The sequence below is a fragment of the Mesoplodon mirus genome (assembly GCF_964341445.2).
Source record: "Mesoplodon mirus genome assembly, chromosome: 14".
Lineage (NCBI taxonomy): Eukaryota > Metazoa > Chordata > Mammalia > Artiodactyla > Ziphiidae > Mesoplodon > Mesoplodon mirus.
The window spans coordinates 45,768,043-45,792,833 of NC_138990.1; the positions used below are offsets into that span (position 1 = coordinate 45,768,043).

At 57.5% G+C, this 24,791-nt stretch overlaps 2 protein-coding genes across 6 annotated transcripts; both read left to right on the top strand.

The window, feature by feature from the left end:
* Nucleotides 1-4,585: 4,585 nt before the first annotated feature.
* EMILIN1 (elastin microfibril interfacer 1) lies at nt 4,586-12,509 on the top strand. Its single transcript, XM_082642800.1, has 8 exons — nt 4,586-5,221; nt 6,167-6,292; nt 6,752-6,972; nt 8,207-10,126; nt 10,496-10,612; nt 11,000-11,017; nt 11,177-11,314; nt 11,750-12,509. The coding sequence occupies exons 1-8, from the start codon at nt 5,052-5,054 to the stop codon at nt 12,085-12,087; spliced, it is 3,048 nt and encodes a 1,015-aa protein (XP_082498926.1). The 5' UTR covers nt 4,586-5,051; the 3' UTR covers nt 12,088-12,509.
* A 379-nt stretch (nt 12,510-12,888) lies between these two features.
* Nucleotides 12,889-24,488, top strand: KHK (ketohexokinase). 5 transcript variants are annotated; one of them, XM_082643181.1, is made up of 9 exons: nt 12,889-13,501; nt 17,275-17,391; nt 19,434-19,568; nt 19,757-19,891; nt 21,751-21,823; nt 22,546-22,692; nt 23,735-23,823; nt 23,961-24,118; nt 24,205-24,488. In XM_082643181.1, the coding sequence occupies exons 1-9, from the start codon at nt 13,410-13,412 to the stop codon at nt 24,288-24,290; spliced, it is 1,032 nt and encodes a 343-aa protein (XP_082499307.1). In that variant the 5' UTR covers nt 12,889-13,409; the 3' UTR covers nt 24,291-24,488. The 5 variants fall into 5 exon arrangements, with proteins under 5 accessions (XP_082499307.1, XP_082499310.1, XP_082499308.1 ...); XM_082643184.1 differs by having other exon boundaries at nt 24,055-24,118; XM_082643182.1 differs by lacking the exon at nt 19,757-19,891.
* The last annotated feature ends 303 nt before the right edge of the window (nt 24,489-24,791 follow it).

Genomic DNA, 24,791 nt, shown 5'->3' on the forward strand with positions numbered 1-24,791 from the left:
TGGAACAGCTGGGTAAGGGGACCGACTGGCTGCCTGTGTGCACGGTGAGCTAAGGGTGCACTAGCCCGGAGTGGGCTTCCCTGGCCTGGGACCATCAGCAGTTTGTCCTCCATGCACCAGCCCAGTGACTCCTAAGCTTGGTCTCAGCCTTTAGCAGTCTGTAGTTCCCCGGCCTCCCCTCTCATCACCCAGCCCCCACCATTTCCCAGAAGTTTTCTGTTTAGAATCCCAAGCCCATGTTCCCTCCACATAACGGTGAAATCCCAGCCGTGTACTCCCTCATGTGTCCCCTCAGTGAGCAGTCTGTTCCCAGCTCTGCTCTGGGAGAATGAGGGTCTAGGTCTTAAAGGATTACACACATTATGCTTTGCATCTCCTGGAAATTTGAAGCAGATCCAAGTGCAACCAAACTTCTAGATCTGTTGAAACACAACTAGATCCTGGAAAGTAGACTTTCTAGACTGCAAATGACATAAGGGAAGACCTTGGAAGTGCTTCAGCTTTCCAAGGCTGTCCAGAAACCAGCTGACCCAGTTGCAAAGTAAACTAGACTCTCAGAGCTGAAGGGGGCCTTCAAGGTCACTTTATGAAGAAGGACACTGAGGCCCAGAAGGTAATTGATTTGATCAAGTTTCTACAAATGGTTAGAGACTGTCACCTGATCCTCCTTCCTCTGTTCCATACTCTGTGTCAGACTGTGGACTCAATAGGTTGTCCTAGGGTCAGGGGCAAGCGGAAAAGGATTTGTTTTAGAACCATCCAGAAATGTCCTTCACCTCCCAGAACTTCCTGTGCCTAGGTCAGCAAGTCTTTATCAGCCTTGAATGGGTCATTTGGCCTAGTGCCTGGAGGAACATTTTAACCAAGTTAAAAATGGTCTCAGGACTAAACTAGACTCAGCTAAGAGCTAACAACTCCTGAGAAAAGCTTGGGTGGAAAAGTATGTGGGAAGTGAGACAGGTGAAGTCTTATCCTGGGGGAAATAGGGGGAGAGAGAGGGTTAGGGGGCACGTGGGGCGGGGGAACGTGTGGAGCTTAATCTCTGTGATTAGTGTGACAATTTCAAGCAGAAGACATAGTCAGGATTAGGCTCAGGAGTGAAAAAGCAGCAAGACCTGGAAAAGGGGCACTGGGCCCTGCGTCCAGGGAGGTTGGCTCCTAAAGTATTGTACCTGTGGGAAGGGTTGGAAGGAAAAAGAAAATGTGTGCATTTGTGCAGGAGTGCACTTTTGCTCAAGAGTCCCCACAAGCTGGAATTCCCATCTGGGTTGGCATGACCCAAGGCCCGGTTGATATTATTCCCCCCTTTTCCTCCCACTATTCAGTCTTCTGACAGAGGGTGGTAGGCATAAAATGCTCCTTACTGCTGGGGCCCCTATCTCTCTGGCCCCAGGCACAGGAGTTCATTGCTCTGTCAGTGATGGTTGACTGAATGTGTTAGTTGCCTGGTATAGCCAAGATTTCCCATTGGCACTAGACCCATGGAAATCTGTCTTGGAAAGTTTATAAAATGGATCTTGTCCTAGTGCCCCAGGGACTCTTAGCCTTTTTTGGTCTCAGGAATTCTCTTCCAGTCTCTGTGGAAATTTGTGGCTGCCTATCAATACCACCGCCACCACTGCATTCCCCCTAACCTTAGTCTCCACTGCAGCCTGCTTGCCCAACACCTCAGGCCTCCCCAGTGAACCCACTGATTTCTTTGAGATCTCTAAACATTCATGTCAGGCCCTAGGTCTTGGCTCCTAATTACAAGACTAAATGAAATGCAACCTACTGCCATTATATTTCAAAGGCAACATTTTTGACTTGACACACTTAAAATACAACAGATTTTGTAACTTAAGGGGGCAGGCAAAGGAACGGGTGACAACTGGGTAGTCACAAGATGGCTGGGATGACTTTTCAAGTTGCCAGAAGCTCCTGAACAGAGAAGACAGGGAAGAGCAGAGAAAGCAAACCCACAGCAGCAGCCAGGGCCACCTGGAGGGGAAGTGAGTTCGCTTCCTGCCAGGGCCAGGGCCAGGGCCAGGGCCTAAGCTGCTGCCTTCCACTGATGGTGACTTTGAAATCAGGACCTTCTAGGACCAATTCCTTCAAGCCTCCCTAGGTGCCGATCCCCTCACCTCTAAGGAACAGCCACAAATTTCCATTTCTGATGGTTCCAGTGTTTACTTTCACCATCCTGTCTTTTTGCCAACATTTCTCCCAGTCATCAGCATCATATTCTGGGCCATAGGACCTCAGAGGCAGATCACCCAGATTCACACTGAAGATTTGGTGGCATCCATTCTTATAGTTTCCAACCATTGCCCTGCAGATGGTTCCCAGAATCAAGACCCACACTGCTAACGATCTCCTTTGGACGTTTATTTCCATTGAGATGTGTTATTCTCATCTTAAACTCAGGATGCCCAAACGAAGGTCATCTCTCTTTCCTTCAAACCTGCTCCTCTTCTCGATTTACTCATCCTGGCTCAAACCCTGGAAGCTTCTGTGGTGTCCCCCTTCATCTGGTCCCTCATTACCCAGGCAGTCACCAAGCAGTCACAGCCTTCTCTTCCAAGTCTGCATCACTTTGCAGTGTAGAATTTGGAAGGGACCTGAGATGACAGAAAGATAGCAGACCCCCGGTCGAGTCAGGGGGTTTGCTCAAAGTGATAACACTGTTTAGAGGAGGGGCTGGAACCAGCATCCTTGCGCCCTAACACCCTGCCCATTGCTCTTGCGAGAATATCTTCTTTCTGCATGTGTATCGACCCCCTACTCAAAAACTTGTAACCCAAGCTGTTAACCAGTCATCTGAACCACTCCCTGATTTTTCCACAATCGACCTCTCTGACTTTCTGACACAAAGAAGAGCTAACACCACATGCCAGACACTATTCTAAATGCTTCACATGGATTAACTTAATCCACACGAAACTAGGAAGGAGGGTACTATGATTATTCCCATGTTACAGATGAGGAAACTGAGACAGACCGCTTTCACCAACCTGAAATCTCTCCCCCCGACCCCATCCCTGTTCTTCACTTCCCCCCCACCACCACATTTATCAGATTCTCTTTCTTCCAATAGCTCTTCTGTGACTCCCCGCAGCAGCCAGCTATCTTTCCCCTCCTCTTACCCAGAGCACAGCACCCATCTGGCCTTCTGTCTGTGTTGCCCTGTGTTCATTCTCTGTCGGGCGCTTGTGTCCTGTTCCCCAGCAGGACCAGCTGCTCCTTACTGAGTCCTACACGTGCCTTTGCTACCCAGGCACCTCCGCAGCGCCCACACACCGGGCTCTCGCCTCCTTTCTGTCTAGTACTGCTGCCTGGCTCTCCCAAGTGGCCCACCACACAGGGAGACCTGTACAGAACACAACGCTGGGGGCCAGATGGTGAGGGGGGCCGGCTGACAGATTCTGACAGAGCCTACCGGGCAGGCTGGTGGTTGAGTCAACTTCCTTACCTGCCTCAGAGGCTATCAGACTTGGCTCCACTCTAGGGAGTGACTTCCTTCAGGCTAAATAGATCGGGCCCAACTCACCTCCCTCCTTCCCTCCCCTCCCCCACCCCACTCATGGCTGACCTTCTCCAAGACAAGTCTGAGACCCATGTTCACCTGGCCTTTTGGCTTTTTTGTTTGTTGGTTTGTTTTTGTGGTACGCGGGCCTCTCGCTGTTGTGGCCTCTCCCATTGCGGAGCACAGGCTCCGGACGCGCAGGCTCCGGACGCGCAGGCTCAGCGGCCATGGCTCACGGGCCCAGCCACTCCACGGCACGTGGGATCTTCCCATACCGGGGCACGAACCCGTGTCCCCTGCATCGGCAGGCGGACTCTCAACCACTGCGCCACCAGGGAAGCCCCTCACCTGGCCTTTTGAGAATGAAAGTCTTTCTCCTCTTGCCCATGTCCTCTCCATGCCTGACAGAAGGCTACTCCCCATTTCCAGATTCCTTTCTTCTTCTGGCTTCTCTGAATTTCTTGCCTGCCTCAGTGGAGTCCTTCTCCTTTTCCTCCCTGGCCCAGTAGCCCTCGCTCCCCTCCTCCATTTTCCTCCCAAGCCACCGACCTGGGTACCATTTATATTCTAATCTGAGCCCTGATCTTGACTTGCTGTGTTACCTTGGACAAGTTACTTTCCCACTCTGGGCCTCAATTTTCACATCTGTGAAAGGAGGCAGCTGGACTAGATGGTGAGTGACTGTCCTGCTGAGCCCTGCGGTTCTTTCTTCCTTTTACAGTTCTCCTCGCCACCTCTCCCCTCTGGGCTCCTCTCTCAGGTCCTCTCTCCCAGGGTAGGCCTGCCCTGGCCCCAGGAGAGCTGTGGCTCCAGCTCCTGTTCCCTGTCTAAGCGACCAGCCCTGGGCCTCCTCCCCAGCTCTGGCCCCAGCTCCGCTCCATGTGGCCCGTCTGAGAGGCTGGCCCCAAGCCCGGGGGCAACTCCACATTTCTCTGTTTTTCCTTTTTTTTTCTCTCTTTCCCGGAGTTAACAAGAAGCAGATGTGGCGCACGATGGTTGGAGAGGTGGGGGGAGGAAGGGGGAGGCTGGACCGCCAGCCAGACAGGGGGGAAGGGAGGGGAGTGAGGGAGAGAGAGAGAGAGGCGGGAGGCCAGGGCCCGCCCCGAAGCCACTCTTGCGCCTCTGAGCAGCCACAGGGGCAAAGCCCTGTCACCCTCAGGATCCAGTCATTGGGGAAAAGCGATAGGGAGACCAGAGGAGGGCCAGCTGGGGCGAGGGGGTGGAGGCCCAGGAAGCAGCATCTGAGAGGGCCCGGGACCAGGCACAGGAGGCCGGGGGGCACAGAGGACAAATCCCCCTCAGAAGTGGAGAAGAGGACAGCGGAAGGAACAGAGGGAGGGACAGATAGGAGCCTGAGGAGGGAAGAGAAGGGGGAGAGGGGTCAGGCCAGGCGGCCAAGGAGGAGGCGTGTGGCTGGGGGCTGCCGGCAGGAAGCTGGGGACAGGACCTGCTGTCCCTCGGAGCAGCGGCATCCCCCGCTCCAGGCAGAGGCGCCAGTGGTCAGGCCAGGATGTGCCTCTGAGGGCCACCACGGAGCGCTCCCGCCATGGCCCCCGGAACCCTCTGGAGCTGCTACCTCTGCTGCCTGCTGACCACAGCCGTGGGGGCAGCTAGCTACCCTCCTCGCGGTTACAGCCTCTACACTGGGAGTGGCGGGGCCCTCAGCCCGGGGGGACCCCAGGCCCAGAGCGCCCCCCGGCCTGCCAGCCGCCACAGGTAAGAGTCTGGGTCCCAGCCCGAGGCTGGAGGGAGATGGGAGGGTGGGTGAGAAGGTGTGTATCCTGGCCCCCGCCTTGGGTCCGCTCTTCTGGGCTGTCCCCGCCTAGGGCAGGGCAGGGGGAAGAGGAAACCCATCCGTCAGGTGGCTCTTTACATGCCCGTCTTCCTTCAGGGCACTTCCAGGGCCCCCTGAAGAGATAGGTCCCCCCCAGCCTCAGGGAGATCCGCTTCCACGTTAGGCGCCCAGGGAAACTACCCTGAGGGGCACCAGCCAGGCCTTCCTGCCAGCCGCCAGCTGCATACCAGCCTGGGATTCTCGGCAGACCTTTCATTCCTTTCTAGGGCTCCCTCAGCCCCGTCCAGTAATCCACGCTTCTGACGCCAACCCTCTGCTCCTCGTGGCTCTCCAGCCGACACGGACCAGAGACTGGCGTGAATGGGGCCAAGAGTGTAGAACTTCGAGCCCCAAGGCGGGCAGGGCTGATCAATGGCTTATTCTCTCCTTAACCCTGAGCTGGACCCCTGCCTGCCCCGTCCTCTCCCCTGAGTGGTGGGTGGAAGCCAGCCTCCAGGGGATCACCAGGGGACCTGGCCAGTCGGTTCACACAGGCCACGCCAAGCTGGGGGTTGAGGCAGAAGGGACACGAATGAATGCGTGGATTCAGAGGCTCCCCAGGTGCCCCCAGCCACGAGGACCAACGTCTCGTGGTTGTGGTTTTGCATCTACATCTCCTGTCCCCATCTTGAAAAGTCTTTATTGACTCCTGCTGCACAGGAAGGTGGGTGGTGGGGGGGAGCTGCCCCTGCCAAAGCCCTGGCTCCCACCCGTCCCCAGGGGCCCTTCATCTTTTGACCCTCCCTCAGCCCCTCTGGTAGCCCCCTGGGCCTTCCTTGGGGGCATGTGTCTCTGGATCTTGGGCCCACGTGGGGTTGTATCTGCAGGAACTGGTGTGCCTACGTGGTGACCCGGACAGTGAGCTGTGTCCTTGAGGATGGAGTGGAGACCTTCATCAAGCCTGACTACCAGCCCTGTGGCTGGGGCCAGCCCCAGTGTTCCCACAGCATCATGTGAGCACCCCAGCCCCCAAGGGCTGTGCACTTGGTTGGGGCTGGGCTAGGGCGGCCAACTGGGGGCATTTGTACCAAGCAGGTAGCAAGGGGCAGGACCAGGGGCTTCGGTCAGAGCCAGCTGAGGAGATGCTGAGGCAGCAATTTGGCGGTGGAATACTGAGGGCAAACTTACCTGGACCCCCCTGCCAGCCCCTGGAATGCCTTTTCTGGGCTGGGTCACGGTCAAGGAGAGGAGTTCAAAGTTCCAGCACAGGACAAGGGGAGGAAGAATAGGGATTTGGCCCCTGGCCAACACGCTGAAAACTGTCAACTGAGCAAGGCCACAGGCGGGTCAGTAAGGGGGACCCAGCCTGAGGGACAGGCCTAGTCCCCCAGCGGCTGCCCATCTCTGAGGACAGGGGCCAGGATCACTACAGGACGGGGAGGAGTCAAGAGGCCTCCCTCTGCCTCTCCCAGGTACCGCAGCTTCCTCCGCCCTCGCTACCGCGTGGCCTACAAAACAGTAACGGATATGGAGTGGAGGTGCTGCCAGGGGTACGGGGGCGACGACTGTGCCGAGGGCCCCGCCCCGGCACTGGGCCCTGCACCCACCACGCCGCGCCCCCGGCCCCGGCCCGCCCGCCCCAACCTCTCGGGCTCCAGTGCGGGCAACCACCTGAGTGGACTGGGTGGGGAAGGTGAGTACGGAGCTGCTGGGGAGAGGAGGGCGAGACGGTGCTGCGGGAAGCGTGGGCCAGGCTGCTGCGGGGAACCCCTGCTCCAGGTCAGAAGAGGGGGCAGAAGGGAGTTAATGAGATCCCTTCCCATACGTGAGAGCCAGAGCGAGCGAGCGAGCGAGCGAGAGAGAGAGAATATGTCCGTGTCCGTGTCCGTGTCCGTGTCCTAGTGTCATACGTGAGAGCCAGAGCGAGCGAGCGAGCGAGAGAGAGAGAGAGAGAGAGAGAGAGAGAGAATATGTCCGTGTCCGTGTCCGTGTCCGTGTCTGAGTGTGTGTGTGTGACACAGAGAAGAGAGATTGAGTGGAGACCCAGAGAAAAGGAAGGCAGAAAAAGAGAATGTGCTCGTTCTCGCCCACATGTGGCCAAGATACTTCCTAGTTGGGAACAGCTGCGGAGGAAGGGGGAATTCCTTGGAGAAGCTTGGTCCAAGGGGATAGACAGATGAGACTACAAGTCCTAGCATGCACTGCAGCCAACTACAGGTCCCAGGCCCCTTCGTGGCCTCTGGAGACTGCAGGTCCCAGAATGCAGCAGTCCCCGTCGCCCGGCACTGCAGATGTGCTGTGTTTGCCTGCCAGGGAGATAGCTGTGCTGTAATTATGGAAACAGGAACTTCTGGCTGACTCTACCACCATCCAGCCAGATCCCCCGCAGCTTGCCTCGGAGCCCTGTTTGTCCCTGTAGTGCAGTGGAGAGGTTCCTACCGCACGTTCGCATTTCACTCACCCTGAGCGAGTGACATAGTATCATTCCCTTTTTTCAGATGTGAAAACAGTCTCCATAAAGTTAAGAGGCATTCTGGAAGGCGGAAAGGACCTGGCCTTGGTGGTCTGATGGACGACCTGGGTTTGAAACTTGGCTCTGCCACTTATTACACTTGTAATCCATGGCCCAGTTAATTGACTAACCTCTCTGGTCCTCTGTTTCCCAGTCTGTGAAATGGGAAGAACTAATGGTATTTGCACAGTGGAGTTGTTGGATGTGGGAAGGAGCCATGGTACACATGTGGCTTCAAGGCGTTCAGTGAATGGAGTTTCCTACCATCTTTTCTTGCCCGAGTCACGCAGCTAAGGAATGGCCGAATCAGCTGGGACCTCTGCCCTCTTGTTGGAGCTGGGGAGTGCAGGACCTAGGAGGTAGGCACTGAGCTGAGGCCTAGCCCCTCGACCTTATGCCTTCCCCTCTCTGCCAGGACCTGGGGAGTCACAGAAGGTGCAGCAGCTGGAGGAGCAGGTGCAGAGCCTGACGAAGGAGCTGCAGGGCCTCCGGGGTCTCCTGCAGGGACTGAGTGGGCGCCTGACGGAAGACGTCCAGAGAGCTGTGGAGACAGCCTTTAACGGGAGGCAGCAGCCTGCAGATGCAGCTGCCCGCCCTGGTGTGCACGAAACCCTCAACGAGATACAGCAGCAGCTGCAGCTCCTGGACAACCGCGTCTCCACCCACGACCAGGAGCTGGGCCATCTCAACACCCATCACAGCGGTGGTGGTGGCAGCAGTGGCAGCAGGGCTCTGGGCCCAAGCCCGGCCCCGCCCGGCCGCGGCGAGGAGCTGCTGCAGGAGCTGGAGCAGCGGCTGCAGGAGTCCTGCTCTGTGTGCCTGACGGGGCTGGATGGCTTCCGCCGGCAGCAGCAGGAGGACAGGGAGCGGCTGCGAGCGCTGGAGAAGCTACTGGCCTCCGTGGAGGAGCGGCAGCGGCAACTCGCCGGTCAGGCCCTGGGCCGCTGGCCCCCTCAGGAATGCTGCCCTCCAGAGCTGGGCCGGCGACTGGCCGAACTGGAGCGGAGGCTGGATGTGGTGGCTGGCTCGGTGACAGTGCTGAGCGGGAGGCGAGGCACCAACCTGGGAGTAGCAGCTGGGCAAGGGGGCCACCCCCCAGGCTATACCAGCTTAGCGTCCCGCCTCGCTCGCCTGGAGGACCGATTCAACTCCACCCTGGGCCCCTTGGAGGAGGGCTGGCGGGGGCTTCCCGGGGGGCTGGGCCACTGGCTGCCTGCTGCCCGGGGCCAACAAGAGAAGCTGGAGGGGCTGCTGGCCAATGTGAGCGGGGAGCTGGGGGGGCGGCTGGCTCTGCTGGAGGAGCAGGTGGCAGGGGCTGTGCAGGCATGTGGGCAGCTCTGCTCTGGGGCCCCGGGCGAGCAGGGCTCCCAGGTCAGCGAGATCCTCAGTGCCTTGGAGCGCAGGGTGCTGGACAGCGAGGGACAGCTGCAGCTGGTGGGCTCAGGCCTGCACAAGCTGGGAGCTGCTGGGGAGGCCCAGCAGGCCACGCTGGAGGGACTGCAAGGGGTCGCGGGCCAGCTCCAGGGTCGTGTCGATGCGCTGGATGAGACGGCTGCAGAGTTCACGCTGCAGCTGAATCTCACTGCTGCGCGGCTGGGCCAGCTGGAGGGGCTGCTGCAGGCCCGTGGGGATGAGGGCTGTGGTGCCTGCGGTGGTGTCCAGGAGGAGCTGGGCCGTCTTCGGGATGGTGTGGAGCGCTGCTCCTGCCCCCTGTTACCCGCGCGGGGCCCTGGGGCCGGCCCGGGTGTTGGGGGACCGAGCCGTGGGCCTCTGGATGGCTTCAGTGTGTTCGGGGGCAGCTCAGGCTCAGCCCTCCAGGCCCTGCAGGGAGAGCTCTCCGAGGTTATTCTCACCTTCAGCTCTCTCAATGACTCACTGCATGAGCTCCAGACCACAGTGGAGGGCCAGGGTGCTGATCTGGCTGACCTGGGAGCCACCAAGGACCGTATCATCTCTGAGATTAACAGGCTGCAGCAGGAGGCCACAGAGCATGCTACAGAGAGTGAAGAGCGCTTCCGAGGCCTGGAAGAGGGACAGGCGCAGGCCGGCCAGTGCCCCAGCCTAGAGGGGCGATTGGGCCGCCTGGAGGGAGTCTGTGAGCGGCTGGACACGGTGGCCGGGGGACTGCAGGGCCTGCGCGAAGGCCTCTCCAGACACGTGGCTGGGCTCTGGGCTGGGCTACGGGAAACCAACAGCACCAGCCAGACACAGGCAGCCCTGCTGGAGAAGCTGCTAGGGGGGCAGGCCGGCCTGGGCAGGCGGCTCGGCGCCCTTAACAGCTCCCTGCTGCTCCTGGAGGACCGGCTTCACCAGCTCAGTCTGAAGGACCTCACTGGTGAGGGGGCAAGAGGAGGCACGGGGTGGGGTCACTCCTTTCAAGTCCTTTCTTTCTCCTCCCCTGACCCTGCGACAGCCCAGCCTTAACCTCATCCACTTTCTCCTTGCCCTGCCCAGCATGAATTGCAGACCCACGTCTGTCCCAGGGCTTGGTTTGTCCACAAGAGATGATCCAAGGTCCCAGCTCCCCACCCTCCCCTGACGGCTCAGACAGGCCTGTGGGTGGAGGAGGGGTGCTGCTCTGCCGGCTAGGTACCCAGCATGGGCAGCGAGGGGCCCCATCACCCTGTCCCTGGATCCACCACCTTCCCTGTCCTTTGAAAACTCCTTTTTATGGCTCTCCTTCAACTTAGTTTTGTCACTGTAGGTCCTGCAGGTGAGGCTGGGCCACCAGGGCCTCCTGGGGTACAGGGACCCCCAGGCCCTGCCGGACCTCCGGGACCTCCAGGCAAGGATGGACAAAAGGGGCCCATCGGACCACCAGGTATGTGGGCTGAGATCCTTGCTGCAGCCAGGGCCACTCCCAGCCCCAACCCCGGCTGCCCCGGCCTTGACATTCTACTCTGAACCGGACAGAGAAGGGGGGAAAGGGGCAAGGAACTGGGGCTCCTACATGGCTGACAGTGACTAGGAGCGAGGATAGTCACTGTGTTGGCCAGTTGGCTGTGGTGGCCTCACTGCTGTGTTGAAGACGATGGCTGAGCCTATAAGGTTGAACAGAATGGACCCTACATCTCTTCCTCCTTTTCTTGATACGCCCAGTCTGTTTTGGAGTCTGCATAGCACCTGGCACAGTGGGAAAGCAGACGTTTGCTGAGTGACTTAGCGAGAGCTGCCTTACTTCTCACTGCTCCCTTTTCTCTTCCCACAGGTCCCCAAGGTGAACAGGGTAAGTTCCTCTCATTCAGTGCTGGAGGGCGGGGAACTGAACTAGGATTTGGAGGACGGAAGGCCTCAGGCAGCCCTGGGGGTAGAGACCCAGGAGGGGAAGGGGGCTGGGCAGCCCTGCACTGAGCGTCCACTCTGACACCCTCCCCACCCCACCCAGGAGCAGAGGGGGCACCAGCAGCCTCTGTGCCCCGCGTGGCATTTTCAGCTGCCCTGAGTTTGCCCCGCTCTGAACCAGGCACAGTGCCCTTCGACAGAGTCCTGCTCAACGATGGGGGCTACTATGATCCAGAGACTGGTAAGCCTGGGAGTGGGCAGCTGGGCACTGGGGGGAACGGGGGAGGCTGTGCAGTGATATGTCCCCATTCTTGCCGTTTCAGACAAGCTGAGTCTTTTCATTCTCTGGTTTGGGGAGACCCCTATTCTCTCCTTCATTTATTCATTCTCACCACAGCTTGGACTGAGGGGTGAGGTGGGGAGGGGAAAAGCCTATCATTCCACAGCTCTTTATGGGGGCCTGTTCTTGCCCAGGCACTGTTTTAAGTGCTGGGGATGCGGAAATGAACAAAACACTGGTTTCCCTGCCGTCTGTGGAGCTCACATTCTAGTAGAAGAGAGGTGAAAAGACCCAGAGGGTCCCTCCGCACGCAGTCCAGGAGTTCTGCAAGGGCTCCCGGACACCTTCCCGGCCCCTGCCACCTGTCTCCCTCCTGATTGCTACTGTTGTCCCCAGGCGTGTTCACGGCGCCTCTAGCCGGACGCTACTTGCTGAGCGCGGTGCTGACTGGGCACCGGCACGAGAAAGTGGAGGCCGTGCTGTCCCGCTCCAACCTGGGCGTGGCCCGCATAGACTCTGGCGGCTACGAGCCTGAGGGCCTGGAGAATAAGCCGGTGGCCGAGAGCCAGCCCAGCCCGGGCGCCCTAGGCGTCTTCAGCCTCATCCTACCGCTGCAGGCCGGGGACACGGTCTGCATCGACCTGGTCATGGGGCAGCTGGCGCACTCGGAGGAACCGCTCACCATCTTCAGTGGAGCCCTGCTCTACGAGGACCTGGAGCTAGAACAGGCATAGACAGGGAGCCAGGCCCCACCGGCCCGAAGTGTCTACGCCGGCCAAACAGCCAGCGGGGGGGGGGGGGGCGCTCCGGGGCGTCTCGCCTGTGACGGGGCCCCGACCCGGGGCAAGCTGCAGTCTCTGTACCCGCCGCAGCAGCGCAGGCGCCCGGAGCAGCGTCCTTCCCACGGTCGGAGTGCGCCGGGTCGGGGACTCTGGGGTCTCCTCGTCCAGACTTTTGGCCTGATCGCCGTCCCTGCAAGACTCGGACTGCGGAGGGGCTAATCCTCGCACACTTTGCTCCCCCAATTGGCCTCTAGGCCGAATCCCTGGGCTCCGGGACTCTCTCGAGGGGGCTCCGGCCCCCACCGCCATACTAAACTATTCAGGAATAAAGACACTTGGTTTTTCTAAAAAAAAAAAACTAAACTAAACAAGCTGTCTGCTCTACTATGTGTTCAGGGGTAGACAGGCGTATACAGGGGACAGGGTGAGGGAGCCCCGGGTTCCGGACCCCGCTCGCGCCATCCGCTCTGGCAGGGGTAGCTCTGCCTGCACTTGCAATGGACGCGCGGGCGTGAAGTGCGCCCGGGGCTTGGAGCCCTAGCCGGGCCCCACTACTGGTCGCGCCTTTTCCGCCGGTGTCCGCCAGAGGGCACTGGGAGCCGAGACCGCGGCGCCGCTGGGCGGTGTCTCCCGTCACGTGACCTCCGCCGCTCATCTTGCGTGTCCCAGCTGCTCAGCGGCGGAGGCGAGGCCTCGAGCTGGGATTGGCTGGGCCTCGGGGGCGGGGCGGGACAGCGGGGACCGCGCGAGCCGCGGCTCTGGATGCCGGGGTCCGGGCCGCAGCTGCGAGGCCAGATTCAACCCCGCGGGCCTAGGGTCTGGAGTGGGAGCCGCGGGTGCAGGAGAGGGCGGGACAAGAGATGCCTTTCTGCTGCACTTTCTCTTGGCATTCATGAGGTTGCCTAGCCGCGCTTCAGAGAGATTTGTATTCGCTCGGAGTCCGTCTGACAAGTGAGGAAACGGCGAGAATTTGAAGGCGTAGCCATCTCCTGGGCCACGCAACCTGCTAAGAGGAAGCCAGGGACCAAGACCGCGGGGTCTGCACTCCCAGGCCCGCTGGGGTCGATGCGCGTGGGGAGCAAGAGCCCGGCTCCGTCCCCTGCACCCCACTGCACCCCTCGCCGCTGGAGGAGGCTCCGCGGAGGAGGAGCTCGGGACGCGGAGGAGGAGCCAGGACAGACTCTGGGAGCTGGGACACGATCCTCCGGGGTAAGAGGCAGAGCCCGGGAGGAACCCCGTCAGCCGGGCGGGCAGAAATCTCCGGGAGCAGCATCATGGAAGAGAAACAGATTTTGTGCGTGGGGCTAGTGGTACTGGACATCATCAGTGTGATGGACAAATACCCGGAGGAGGACACGGACAGCAGGTAGGGGCGCCCGGGCCCCTCGGAGACCCTAGGGGCCGCTGTAGCCCCGCGTTGTGCCAGGCGGCCAAGACTACAGGGCTGCGGGGGCGGGGGCGGGGGGGGGCCGCAGCGAGGCCTTGAGAGTCGCCTTGGGAGCTGGTGCCCCCTGCCCTCTGCCCGGGACCTGGGGAAAGAATTGAGGCCTTTAGTAGTAAGATCCAGGCTTTGGATAGCATTGTGTTCTCCAGTTCCCATTTCAACCCTGGGACCGTGTCAGACATCATTATCCCCATTTTACCGAGTAGGCTAAGCAAGTAAAGACCCTGGAAGATGCAGTTATTTATCCACGGGCACACAGCTAGGAAGGTACAGAACCAGTTTTTTTCTTTTTAACAAGAACTGTGCACTTGCCTATCACCAGCATTTACTTCTAATTTATTTACCACATATATATCTCATCTGTGCCTTAAAAAAAATTTTTTTTGAGGTAGCTTACAATAAGAAGTATGTGCAGTTAGACTGTTCAGGAACTTTCAAAACCATGGTATTTGAGCTTCACTGTAGCTCAGGGCTTGCTGGCGCAGCAGGCAAATTTGGAGATGCTGTGAGTTATGGGTAGAGCTGGTTCGTGAGCCACACAGACTTTTCCCTGGTGCCGAATTCCAGAAGTTTACCAGAAGTCCTTTTTCCAATACTCAGTGAACAGCATAGTGGAAGAGACCCTTCTTGGTTGTGTGGTAGAAGTTGAAAAGTCATTTGTTGGTTCCCGTATCACCCTTACATTGATCACCCTTACATTGTGATCCCGAGACACTTCTGTGTGGTGGAATCTGTGGCTGTCTCTTGGCGCAGTCTAGTGCTCAGAATACGGACAAGAACTGCTTCTTGGCCCTCACTTGTCTCAGCCAAGAACTAGATAAAAGGCGAGTTCAAGATTGAACTCGGGAAAGACACTGCAACAACCACAGCCAGGAGGCTCACTGAGGGGAGAGCCCCCGGCATTCTCCAGTCCGTGGGTCCACACAGCACTGTTACAGGCATTGTTACATAGTTTCCTCACAGCAGCCCATGGGAAGCGTGTAAGGATCAGTCACATCCTCTCTTTAGAGATGAGGAAGCTAAGGATTTGGAGAAATTAGACAATTTCTGTAAGGGGCCACGTAGTTGATGAGTGGCAGAGCGGTAGTCACAACTCAAGCGTCCTGACGCTAGTGCTCCAGCCCTCCGCCCTCTCTGGTGCTCCCTGCTCCTTTATTTTTTTTTTTGCGGTACGCGGGCCTATCACTGCTGTGGCCTCTCCCGTTGCGGAGCACAGGCTCCGGACGCGCAGGCTCAGCGGCCATGGCTCACGGGCCCAGCCGCTTCGCGGCATGTGGGATCTTCCCGGACCGGGGCACGAACCCGTGTCCCCTGCATCGGCAGGCAGACTCCCAACCACTGCGCCACCAGGGAAGCCCCTCCCTCCCTGTTCCTTTGCTGCTGCCCGCCTCATGGAGTTGACCCTTTGCTTTGGGCTGCTTTGTTCGCCAGAGGTGACAGCCCCTGGCAAAAAGTGCAGGGACAGTGGGGGGAGGCACAAGGGTATGCTGCTGTGTGGACCTAGCCCACCTACCAAGGTCAAGCCAGCCCCAGGACTTGGTGCCCAGTGAGGAGTCGAGTTTACTTTCCGGAGAACAGTGCAAATTCTGGGGCTACGGTTTCTCCAAGAACTGTGGAGGACCTCCGGAGGACCCGGAGGACTTGTTCTGCTAGAGCTGAGTCCCAGTGCCTTTGAGCTTACTCATGTTGGGAGGCTGGGACAAGAGCCTGCTAGTTTCACCCTGACGGGAGCTGGTTCTGACGGTGGGCACTAAGCGAGGTGCCTCTCTCAAGAGACCCTCCGTGCTCCCCGCGCTTTAGGGAGTATCTCCCCCCTCCCCCAGACCCATGGCTTTTCTCCTCTGTGGAGCAGTTTGGTTGTCCACAAGGCCTCTCTCCTGTGCTCCCATCCCACCCAGCCCAGCTCCTGGACTCTGTTGTGCCTCTCCGATGGGCAAACCTGAGTGAGGACACAGTCCTTCGCAGCATCTGAGCCCCACCTTTCCCAGGCTCTCTCCATAGGCAGCTGAGAACTGCCACCTGGAACTCAGCCAGACCCCTGAGGAATGGCCCTGCCTCCCAGAGTCCTGGCTGAGAAGGACCTTCCGGAAAGCATCTTCATGCTCAGCAGAGCATTTCTGCACAGAAAGTTGGGTGTCAATGTAACTTTGAAGGGTTTCCACAGAGTAAAACTGTATACCCTTCCTCTGAAGCCGCATCAAGCTGGGACCCAACTACTTTCCATTCAGAAATACAGAGCAGTGGTTTGGGGTCAGGAAACCCGGGTTCGGGTATCAGCTTTGTCATTAACTGTTGTGACCTTGAGCAAGTCCAGTCCCTCCAGGCTTCTCCTCTCTTCTCTGCATGAAAATTTCTCTAAAGCTCACAGCTTGAGAAATGTGTGACCTTTTGCAGATTAGTATCCTTCTTGCTAATGAGATCATGGTCCCCTTTTCCCAAGGCTGAAGGGAACTTCAAGGTTAAGCTTTGTGTACAAATATACCCTAGCCTAAAAATTCTACTTCATTCGTTTCTCTTAATTAGTAGTTCTTCGGTACGTGTTCCCCTTATCGTAAGCTGCCACAGTTACTATTATCCTTTTTGGAACTGGAAGAATAGAAATAACAGCCTGTACTGTTACGTCACAGCATTATTGGAGCACAAATGAGAAATCTTTCAAGTTCTTTGACTATGTATGCATGAGTTATCATTTTTGCTGTTGATGATGACAATGAAGCCCTTCAGGTGTATCTTGACTTAGTTTCCTTTTGTTAGATTTTCAGTAAAGATGGAGAAAAAAAAGGTAACTATGCACTGTGATGGATGTGTTAACTAACCTTATTGTAGTAATCACTTCACAAAATATATGTATGTCAAAATCATCACGTTGGGGCTTCCCTGGTGGCGCAGTGGTTGAGAGTCCGCCTGCCAATGCAGGGGACACGGGTTCGTGCCCCGGTCCGGGAGGATCCCACATGCCACGGAGTGGCTGGGCCCATGAGCCATGGCCGCTGAGCCTGCGCGTCCGGAGCCTGTGCTCCGTAACGGGAGAGGCCACAGCAGTGAGAGGCCCGCGTACCGCAAAAAAAAAAAAAAATAGTCATCACGTTGTACACCTTCAGCTTTCAGAATGTTATATGTCAATTACATCTCAATAAAGCTGAAAAATAAAGGAGAAACAAACAAAGATGGAGAAAAACTGGTCTTCACTCAGTGATCTTTTTAACTTTTGTCATCATAAAAGTTACCACACACAACTTTCTTAAATGATCACAATGTCCGGGTTTGCTTCCTTTCTTAATTATTTTAATCTGAGTTATTACTGAAGTGGTCTCTCCTAAGAGAGGAGCAGCAGGAGATTTGCCACCTTTGGGAAGAGGCAGCTCTCAAGGAGGAGGCTTGGTGGGGGGTCACTGTAACAGAGGAGGATGTAACCCAAAGTCAGTGAGACCCTCAGATTGTGATGGGCCCGAGTGAGTGCTTTCCTGATGTCATAAGAATAGGTGCAAGATAGAAATTAATCACTGTGAACTTGAATTTAGCCTGGGCTGGGGAATAGCTGAGCCTCTTCCCTTTGCTGAGCCTAAGGCTGGCCTGGATGCTTTCTGAGGGGAATCGCCTGGCTTTTACTTCCTGTGGGCCCTACTCGGGGCTCAGCCCTGCTTATCCCAGCCCCGGCCTGCTGGATCTGCAGGGACCCTCCTTGTGTTTTGCAGGTGCTTGTCCCAGAGATGGCAGCGTGGAGGCAACGCATCCAACTCCTGCACTGTCCTCTCCCTGCTTGGAGCCCCCTGTGCCTTCATGGGCTCGCTGGCCCCGGGCCACGCTGCCGAGTAAGCAGAGGGCGCAGAGGAGGGTGGCCCACAGGGTGGGGGGAGAAGAAGGAAGCCTTGGCCCTGGGTGGGCGGTCTCTGAGAAATGGTTTGTGGCCACCAGAAGTGGGTGGGGCGTGGGGAGTGGAGTACCAGCATCCCAGACCCTCCCTGGTATGGCTTATCTGCTGCTCAGTTGTTAATGCTGCTCCTGTTAAAGCTTTCATTTTCACAGCCTGTTTCCTTGGCCAGTCCCTGGAGCCTGCTTCGGCTTCCCACCTTCTCCTTCCTTGTTTCCAACAGACTCTCTGCGGTGGATGTGACTTTGCCCTTCTCAAGTCCCTAATCCTGCCTGTCCTTGTGGCAGAAGGCAGTTAGGGACATGCTGTACCTGCCCTCTCTCGGGGATGACCTGCATCCACGGTCCCAGGGTCCAGGCCTGCAGTTTCTTTCCCAGCTGAGGGGGCAGGGTCAGTGATTGTGTCCCCGTTGTTCACTGAAGCAGGGAGAGCTCCCTGCCCAAGGCCACCCCGATGCCACGTGCGAAAGCCGGGCCCAGACCCATGCCTCCCAGCTCATCGGCTAGGAGGCTGAAGCCCGTAGTGACCCACACACTTCCTCTGTGTTGGCCGCTGCAGGGACCCAAGAGCCCTTTGACCCCTGGCACTGCCGACTCAGCAAGCGCTTATCAGGCGGTGAGGCCCACTTTGCCCACTGTGGGCACAGGGGCAGGCTGCCAGGTTGCTGGCCTGTAAAGCACAGCCCTTTGAACCCTGGTTTGAGAGGGGCTGCTGCCAGAGCCCAGCCCCAAGCTACAGCCAGATTCCCTTCCTTATGAACTGGCACGAAGCAAATAATGGGGCGAGAGCCTGCCCTGTGATGTGGGACAGGGGGACCCGGAGCCAACAGCTGCTCACTTGTCAGCCCTCTTCAGCAGCTGCCTTCCCTCCCAGCTAGAGCAAGACCATGCCTCTTGCTTTGGGGTGGTGGACCCACCTTTGTGTGGCAATCATGCTGATAGCTGGGCCATTCCAAATGCTCCCCATGTGTTCAACAAACACTGAATGAGCACCTACCATGTGCCTGGCACTGTGGGTGCAAAAAGTTATTTGGCAAAAACCAAATCATATTCTCCATACTGTGGGAAAGCTACTATTTAAAGGATCCTTGAGATGTAAGGCAAGGAATGATGCCCCGACGTGGTACCCCTATACAAATCTGTATTGTGCAGCCTTGGTGTTGCCGAAAGTGGGGTTCAGCCATAGTGAGAAAGGCCAGGATGGTGGCTGGACTGCTGGGCATAGTGGCCAGCTCCTGGTGACAGGACACTGCATTTCCAAAGAGCTGGGAGGGGTGGGTGGCCTCCTCTTTCTGCTGGTACAGTCTTCCTGAGGGGCCACCCCCCGGCTCACTCTGATTGGAGGGGATTCTGAGCAAGAGTCCTGGACCCGGTCCATACTGAGGGGCCTCAGGCACTGAGAGGGCTTGCCACTGTGGAAGGAGGGGGCAGTGAGCAGGCCCACCAAGGCAGCACCACCTCCTGGCTGGGCATCGTGGAGGCAGGTGTAGAAGGAGAGGAATCATGTTAGGACTGGAAGGACTTCAGAGGGAGGAGTGCCATGGGGATGAGCAAGCAGAGGGCACCTGGGGGACAAAGTATCACCTTGGTAATTATTAATACTGCCTGGGCCTTGCATGATGCGGGCCACGGTGCCCTCACCTGCTTGGTTCAAACAGGGTGCATCTTCTAGGTCCCAAATCTACCCCATCTAGCTTTATGCACGTGAGCAAATCCTTTCCAGCTTGAGTCAGATTGAAGGACAGGGTCAGGGTTGGAGTTTGCTTCAGTCAGGACCTAACAGAATGTCCCTTAGGGTTTCTCTCACTAAGCTCCAGCCATGCTCTCCTTCCTCTCCTGCCTCCACACGGCCTGTGACAGTGACTCCCAGTCCCATCCTGGCCCCTGTGCTTGCACCTCAGGGTCCCCGGTGGCCCTGCCACCTACCCTCCAGTCCCCAAACCCCCGTCGAACTGCGCCTCCCCGGGTTACTCCGCCCTGGCAGTTTTGTCCTGGACGACCTTCGCCGCTATTCCGTGGACCTACGCTACACGGTCTTTCAGACCACGGGCTCCATCCCCATTTCCACAGTCATCAGCAGCGAGGCCAGTGGTAGCCGCACCATCCTACATGCCCACAGGTTTGTACATCTGTCTGCGCCTTGCCAGCTGCCGCCGCCATTGCCGACACTCAGCTCCCAGAGCAGGACCCTTCTCTCCAAGACCCGCGTGCTCTGGCACCGCTCCCCACCCCGCGGGAGGTCCAGGCCCCTGGTAGCCTCTAATCTGTGTCTCCTTGCCCTTCCCTTGGCTCGGGCTCCGCCCCAAGCTTCCTGGTGGCTGACTTCAGGCAGCGGGGCGTGGACGTGTCTCAGGTGGCCTGGCAGAGCAGCGGGGAAGCCCCGTGCTCTTGCTGCATCGTCAACAGCTCCAATGGCTCCCGTACCATTGTGCTCTACGACACGTAAGGCCCCCTGGCCTGCCCTGCCGCAGCCCACCAATGAGCTCCCTCACTTGCCACGTGGGCAGCCCACATGCCCGCCCTCTGTGGCCTCTCTCTTTGTACCAGAAATTGTCCCTATGCCAAACTGTTCGGTGATTTCGGAATTGTTCTCAATTAGGGGAGAAGTGAGGTGGGAAGGGATGGGCTTTGCTCTGCCTAGCGACTTGGCCTTGGTCAACACCAAGGATGGGCGGGCAGGCCTGTGCAAACTGTAATTTATGATGTGATTCTTCCATAATCAGCCAATCAGCAGCCTGGGTGTGAGTATGGGGAAATTGTTCTGAAGACAGAGGGATGGGAGATGTGATTCAAACCATCTTGAGCCCTGAAGGGGGCCCACTGGGGTTTCCAGGGTCAGCCCCAGAGTTGCCAGCCTGCAGCATGGCACCAGGAGCTGAGGTTTGGGTGTTCGAAAGAGATGAGCAACCCCAAAGGTCCCAGCATAACGAAGCCAGACCAAATGCCACACACCACTCACAGCCATTGCTGAAGGAGGGAAGGGGAACACTGGCTCAGCAGAACAGGGCCGTCTGATGTGTTGCTAACCTGGGGCAGGGCAGGGGAATCCCTTTAGGGTCCCAGGCTTCCAGGGAGAGACCCCTTCTCATCTCTCCCAGATTCCCTCCTGAAAAATCTCAGAGGTTTAGTTTACTGAGAACCTAGTGTGTGCCAAGTACTCTGTTAGGGCAGAGATGGCCCAAGCCCAACTGCCCTAGGGTTCTGACTGCCCCTGCTGCCCAGCATGATCACTGGACCTGCGGGAGGCGCAGTCATCCTAGAACAAGATTTATGACCAGTGGCCCTAGGCTCTTTGTGTCCCAGTGAGTGAGTAGGTAGGCATACATGCTAGACACGATCTTCCCATTGGGCAACCCTAGTCATCTGCCCATTAAGCAACAATCTGTAGCAACTTTGATCAGGGACACAACATGGGTATTCACAGGAAGGGAGGGAGAGGAGCTCCAAGGAGAAATGTTTATTGCCCACTGGCCTCGGTCCAGGCATATCCACACACATTATCTCCAGCTGCAGCAGGCCTGCGAGGCTAGGGGTTCGGTCCCATTTACCAAAGGGGAAGCACCTCAGAAAGGCCACAGTCACCCAGCTAGTTAAATCGAAGGAGGATTTGGCACAGAACATGGAGGGGAGGGGAGGACACTGGCTGTGTGTAGGTCTCTGGCCAAGGAAGGTCAAGGCGGAAGCTTCCCAGGTCTCCACACCTAAGTCGGCCAAAAACAAACTCATCCTCAAGCACCAACCTTGATCCCAGGGTCATAACATGGAGCTGCCAAACTCAGGACAGGGCTGCTGTCACCGCTGGGGTGCCTGAAGTGAGAGGACCCAGACCGGAGCTCCAGGCAGAATGGCGTGGCCTTTGTAGTTTCCCCGGGGCACTGCATGGTGGTATCTGTGTGTGCTGCTGGCAAGATGAATTCTGGGAATTGTAGTCCCTGGTGCTCTGAAAGCATTTTGGGAGATACGGTCTCCAAGGCACGCAGAACTGGTCCCTTGCTTGACATATGTGGTGGTTGAGTTTGCCCTTAGATAATATCACAGCCTCAGACACAGGAAGGGGCACCCTAGGAAACTGCCTCCAGCCCCCTGTCTGGATGGAGCTGAGTAGGGCAAGGAGTGGTCTTGAGTTTAGCCTGAGACAGGGTCTGTCCTGGAGCTAAGCCTCAGAAGCATGTGCTATAGATTCAGCTTCCTGCCATGCTGCAGGCAGCACCAGGCATAGGGGCCCTAGCAGCCAGTTAGAGATCCTGGCCCTGGCTGACCTCACCATGCCCCTTCTCTGTCCTTTCTGTCCTGCGACTCAGGAACCTACCAGATGTGTCTGCTAAAGACTTTGAGAAGGTTGACCTGAGCCGGTTCAAGTGGATCCACATTGAGGCAAGCCCTGCCCTACCTGTGTTTTGAGGGCCTCAACCTGCCAGCCCCTCCACATGTTCTGCCTTCTTCTTGGTTTCTTTGAACCATGAAGTACCTTAATGATCAATGAATCCAACACCCCTCACCCGCTCTCCATCCTCCTTTATGTTTTCAGGTGGAAACTAAGGCCCAGAAAGACTGGGTGATTTACTCAAGGTCACACAGCAGGATGTAGGTGCCAGAAGCAGGGTGCTGGCTCTAGGCAAAGTCTGGTGCTTTCTGTGTTACAGGCTGCCCCACCTCCTCTGGACTTGGCCTCTGGCAGGAGCCTGGCTGTGGGAGGCCTGACCCGTTCGTTACCTCTGGGGAGGCAAGAATGAGAGGGCCTGACCCAGCTCCCAAATAAAGGGAACTAGAATCTTCGTTCCAAGAGAAGTTTTGGAGTCTAGGTGGGAGGAAACCTTGAGAAGTCCTAAGTTCTCATCCTAGCCCTGTCATTTAATTTATTGTAGGTCCTTAGGAAAGTCTCTCTTTTATTCTTTCGTCTTCTCATCTGAAACGGGAGGGCTGGTCAGTAAGGTCTCCAAGGTCCAGAATAGCACTAGAATTCTGAGACTTAGGATGGGGCTCCGGCCCAGCCTTCCTGGCCCCTCTCCCCTCACCCGTGGTCCCCGCAGGGAGGGCAGAATGAGAGCAGCGCCCAGCTGGTCCTGAGTTGCCTGCCCTGCCCTGCTCTGCCCCAGGGCCGGAATGCATCGGAGCAGGTGAAGATGCTGCAGCGGATAGAACAGCACAACGCCAGGCAGCCTCCGGAGCAGAAGATCCAGGTGTCTGTGGAGGTGGAGAAGCCGCGAGAGGAGCTGTACCAGCTGTTAGGCTACGGAGACGTGGTACGCATCCCCCACGGCGCCCCCCTTGCCACATCCAGCTTAATCTGGTCCTTAAAGGGACTCCGAGTGTCCCCTTGTCCTGCCTGTCACACTTAGGATGGCAATTTGCGGCTTAGTGATGTTGGCAGGTGGGGGCAAAGCAAAGAGGCAGACCTCTAGCTTGGGGCTCTGGTGCAGGCCTCAACAGTGGCCAAGGAGTAGAATTTCTCCACCCCAGTGGGCGCATAGGTATGAAGGCAGCCAGAGGGCTTGGTCAAGGCCAAGACAGCCAGCCTCAGGGCCAGCCTGCGTGGAAGCCTCTCCTCCCTGGGCCTCCTGTCTTTTCCTCTGTCAAATGACAGAATGGGACTGTTCTCCGAGGTGCCCTCCAATTCTGGGGTGGGAGCCGCTAGGGGGTGAGGGAGGATGGGAAGGGGACTCGCCCATGGTAAGTTTGGAATGTAAATGGAATCGGCATGATAATTCTAGCATCACAGTGGAAGCTTGTTGGGCCTCAACCTTGGCTGTAGGTTAAATGATGTGGATGCCTGAGCCCCACCCTCATTTTTTTTTTTTTTTTTTAATTTGGTTGGTAGAGGTGAAGCCTGGGCTGAAGTATTTTTTAACAAAACACCCTGGTGATTCTAATATGTAGCCGGTGTTAAGGAAGCTCTAGAACCCCTATCCCTTTGTTTTAAAGATGAAGAAATCAGACCTAGAGGGCATAGCTGTATGCGGAAAGCCAAACAGAGCAAAAACCCTCCTGAAAGCCGTGGTTTTACCTGCCAGTTGTAGATTGCGCCCCAAGATGACCTCAAGACTCACTCTGGGTTTTCAATTGTGAGGAAATTCGTTGATCTTAGAATAGGCCGGGGCTTTTGTGTCACAATTTACATGGCTGTTTTCTAGCATATCCTGAGCAAATATGAAAACCTGTTCCTGAGGGACAGTGAGATGCTACTTGGGGGTTTAGGTGGCCTCGATGGAGGAGCAGGTTGCTGGTAGTGAGGGACAGCTGGGGTGGAGCTCAGGTGACTGTCAGCCTCTCTTCCACTGCCCACAGGTGTTTGTCAGCAAAGATGTGGCCAAGCACCTTGGGTTCCACTCAGCGGAGGAGGCCCTGAGGGGCATGTACGGCCGCGTGAGGAAGGGGTGAGCTAGCGGAAGCCAGGCAGCGGCCCGGGTACGGGGAGTGAGGGAGCCTGGCCTCCAGGGTCTGCCCCGGGGAGGGATAATGAGGCTGGGGGCCAGGGCTGGGCTAACACCCAGCTGAGTGGAGGGTGTCACAGGGCTACGCTGGTCTGTGCCTGGGCTGAGGAGGGTGCCGATGCCCTGGGCCCTGATGGACGGCTGCTCCACTCCGACGCTTTCCCACCGCCCCAGGTGGTGGACACTCTGGGGGCTGGAGACACCTTCAACGCGTCCGTCATCTTCAGCCTGTCCCAGGGTGAGTACCCCAGCAGCTGGCCCAGGGCCGGGGCCTGCCCCTGCCCAGAAGACCAGGCTGATCTGGCTGTTCATCCCTCCCTCCAGGGAAGAGCATGCAGGAGGCACTGAGCTTTGGCTGCCAGGTGGCGGGCAAGAAGTGTGGTCTGCAGGGCTTCGATGGCATCGTGTGAGTGCCCTGTGGCAGGAAGCGCCGGCTCACATCCCCACCCCAGGCCAGCATCACTGGCTGCTGTCGCCCTCTCTTCTCTGGCCAGCTGGCATCTGGCTGCCTTACCCCCTGGGCGGATGCAGGCTGTGGGAGGGCTCCACCTGTGACCTGGCATCTCATATGGCAGAGCTGCAGAGCAAATAAATCTTCCCCAGAGCCAGCTTCCTTCTGGCAGTCTGTTTGTCTTTGATGTCTGAGCTGCTCTGGCTGGGGATTCTGGAGGCTTTGATCCTGCAGTCCTTCGCCCTTTTTTTTCTCTATTCCCCAAATTCACCTCCTGCCCAGGCCCAGAGGAAGGGCCACCCAGACCAGAGCAGCAGGAAGTGCCCCAGGCTTGCTACCAGCTGTGCCCTTGCTGGGGCCCCAGCTCAGGGTAGAGGGCCAGACTTCCAGCCTTCCTGGCGGGGGAGGAGACTTAACCCCTTGCACCCCAGGGAAACTTCCAAATAACCACAAGCCATGA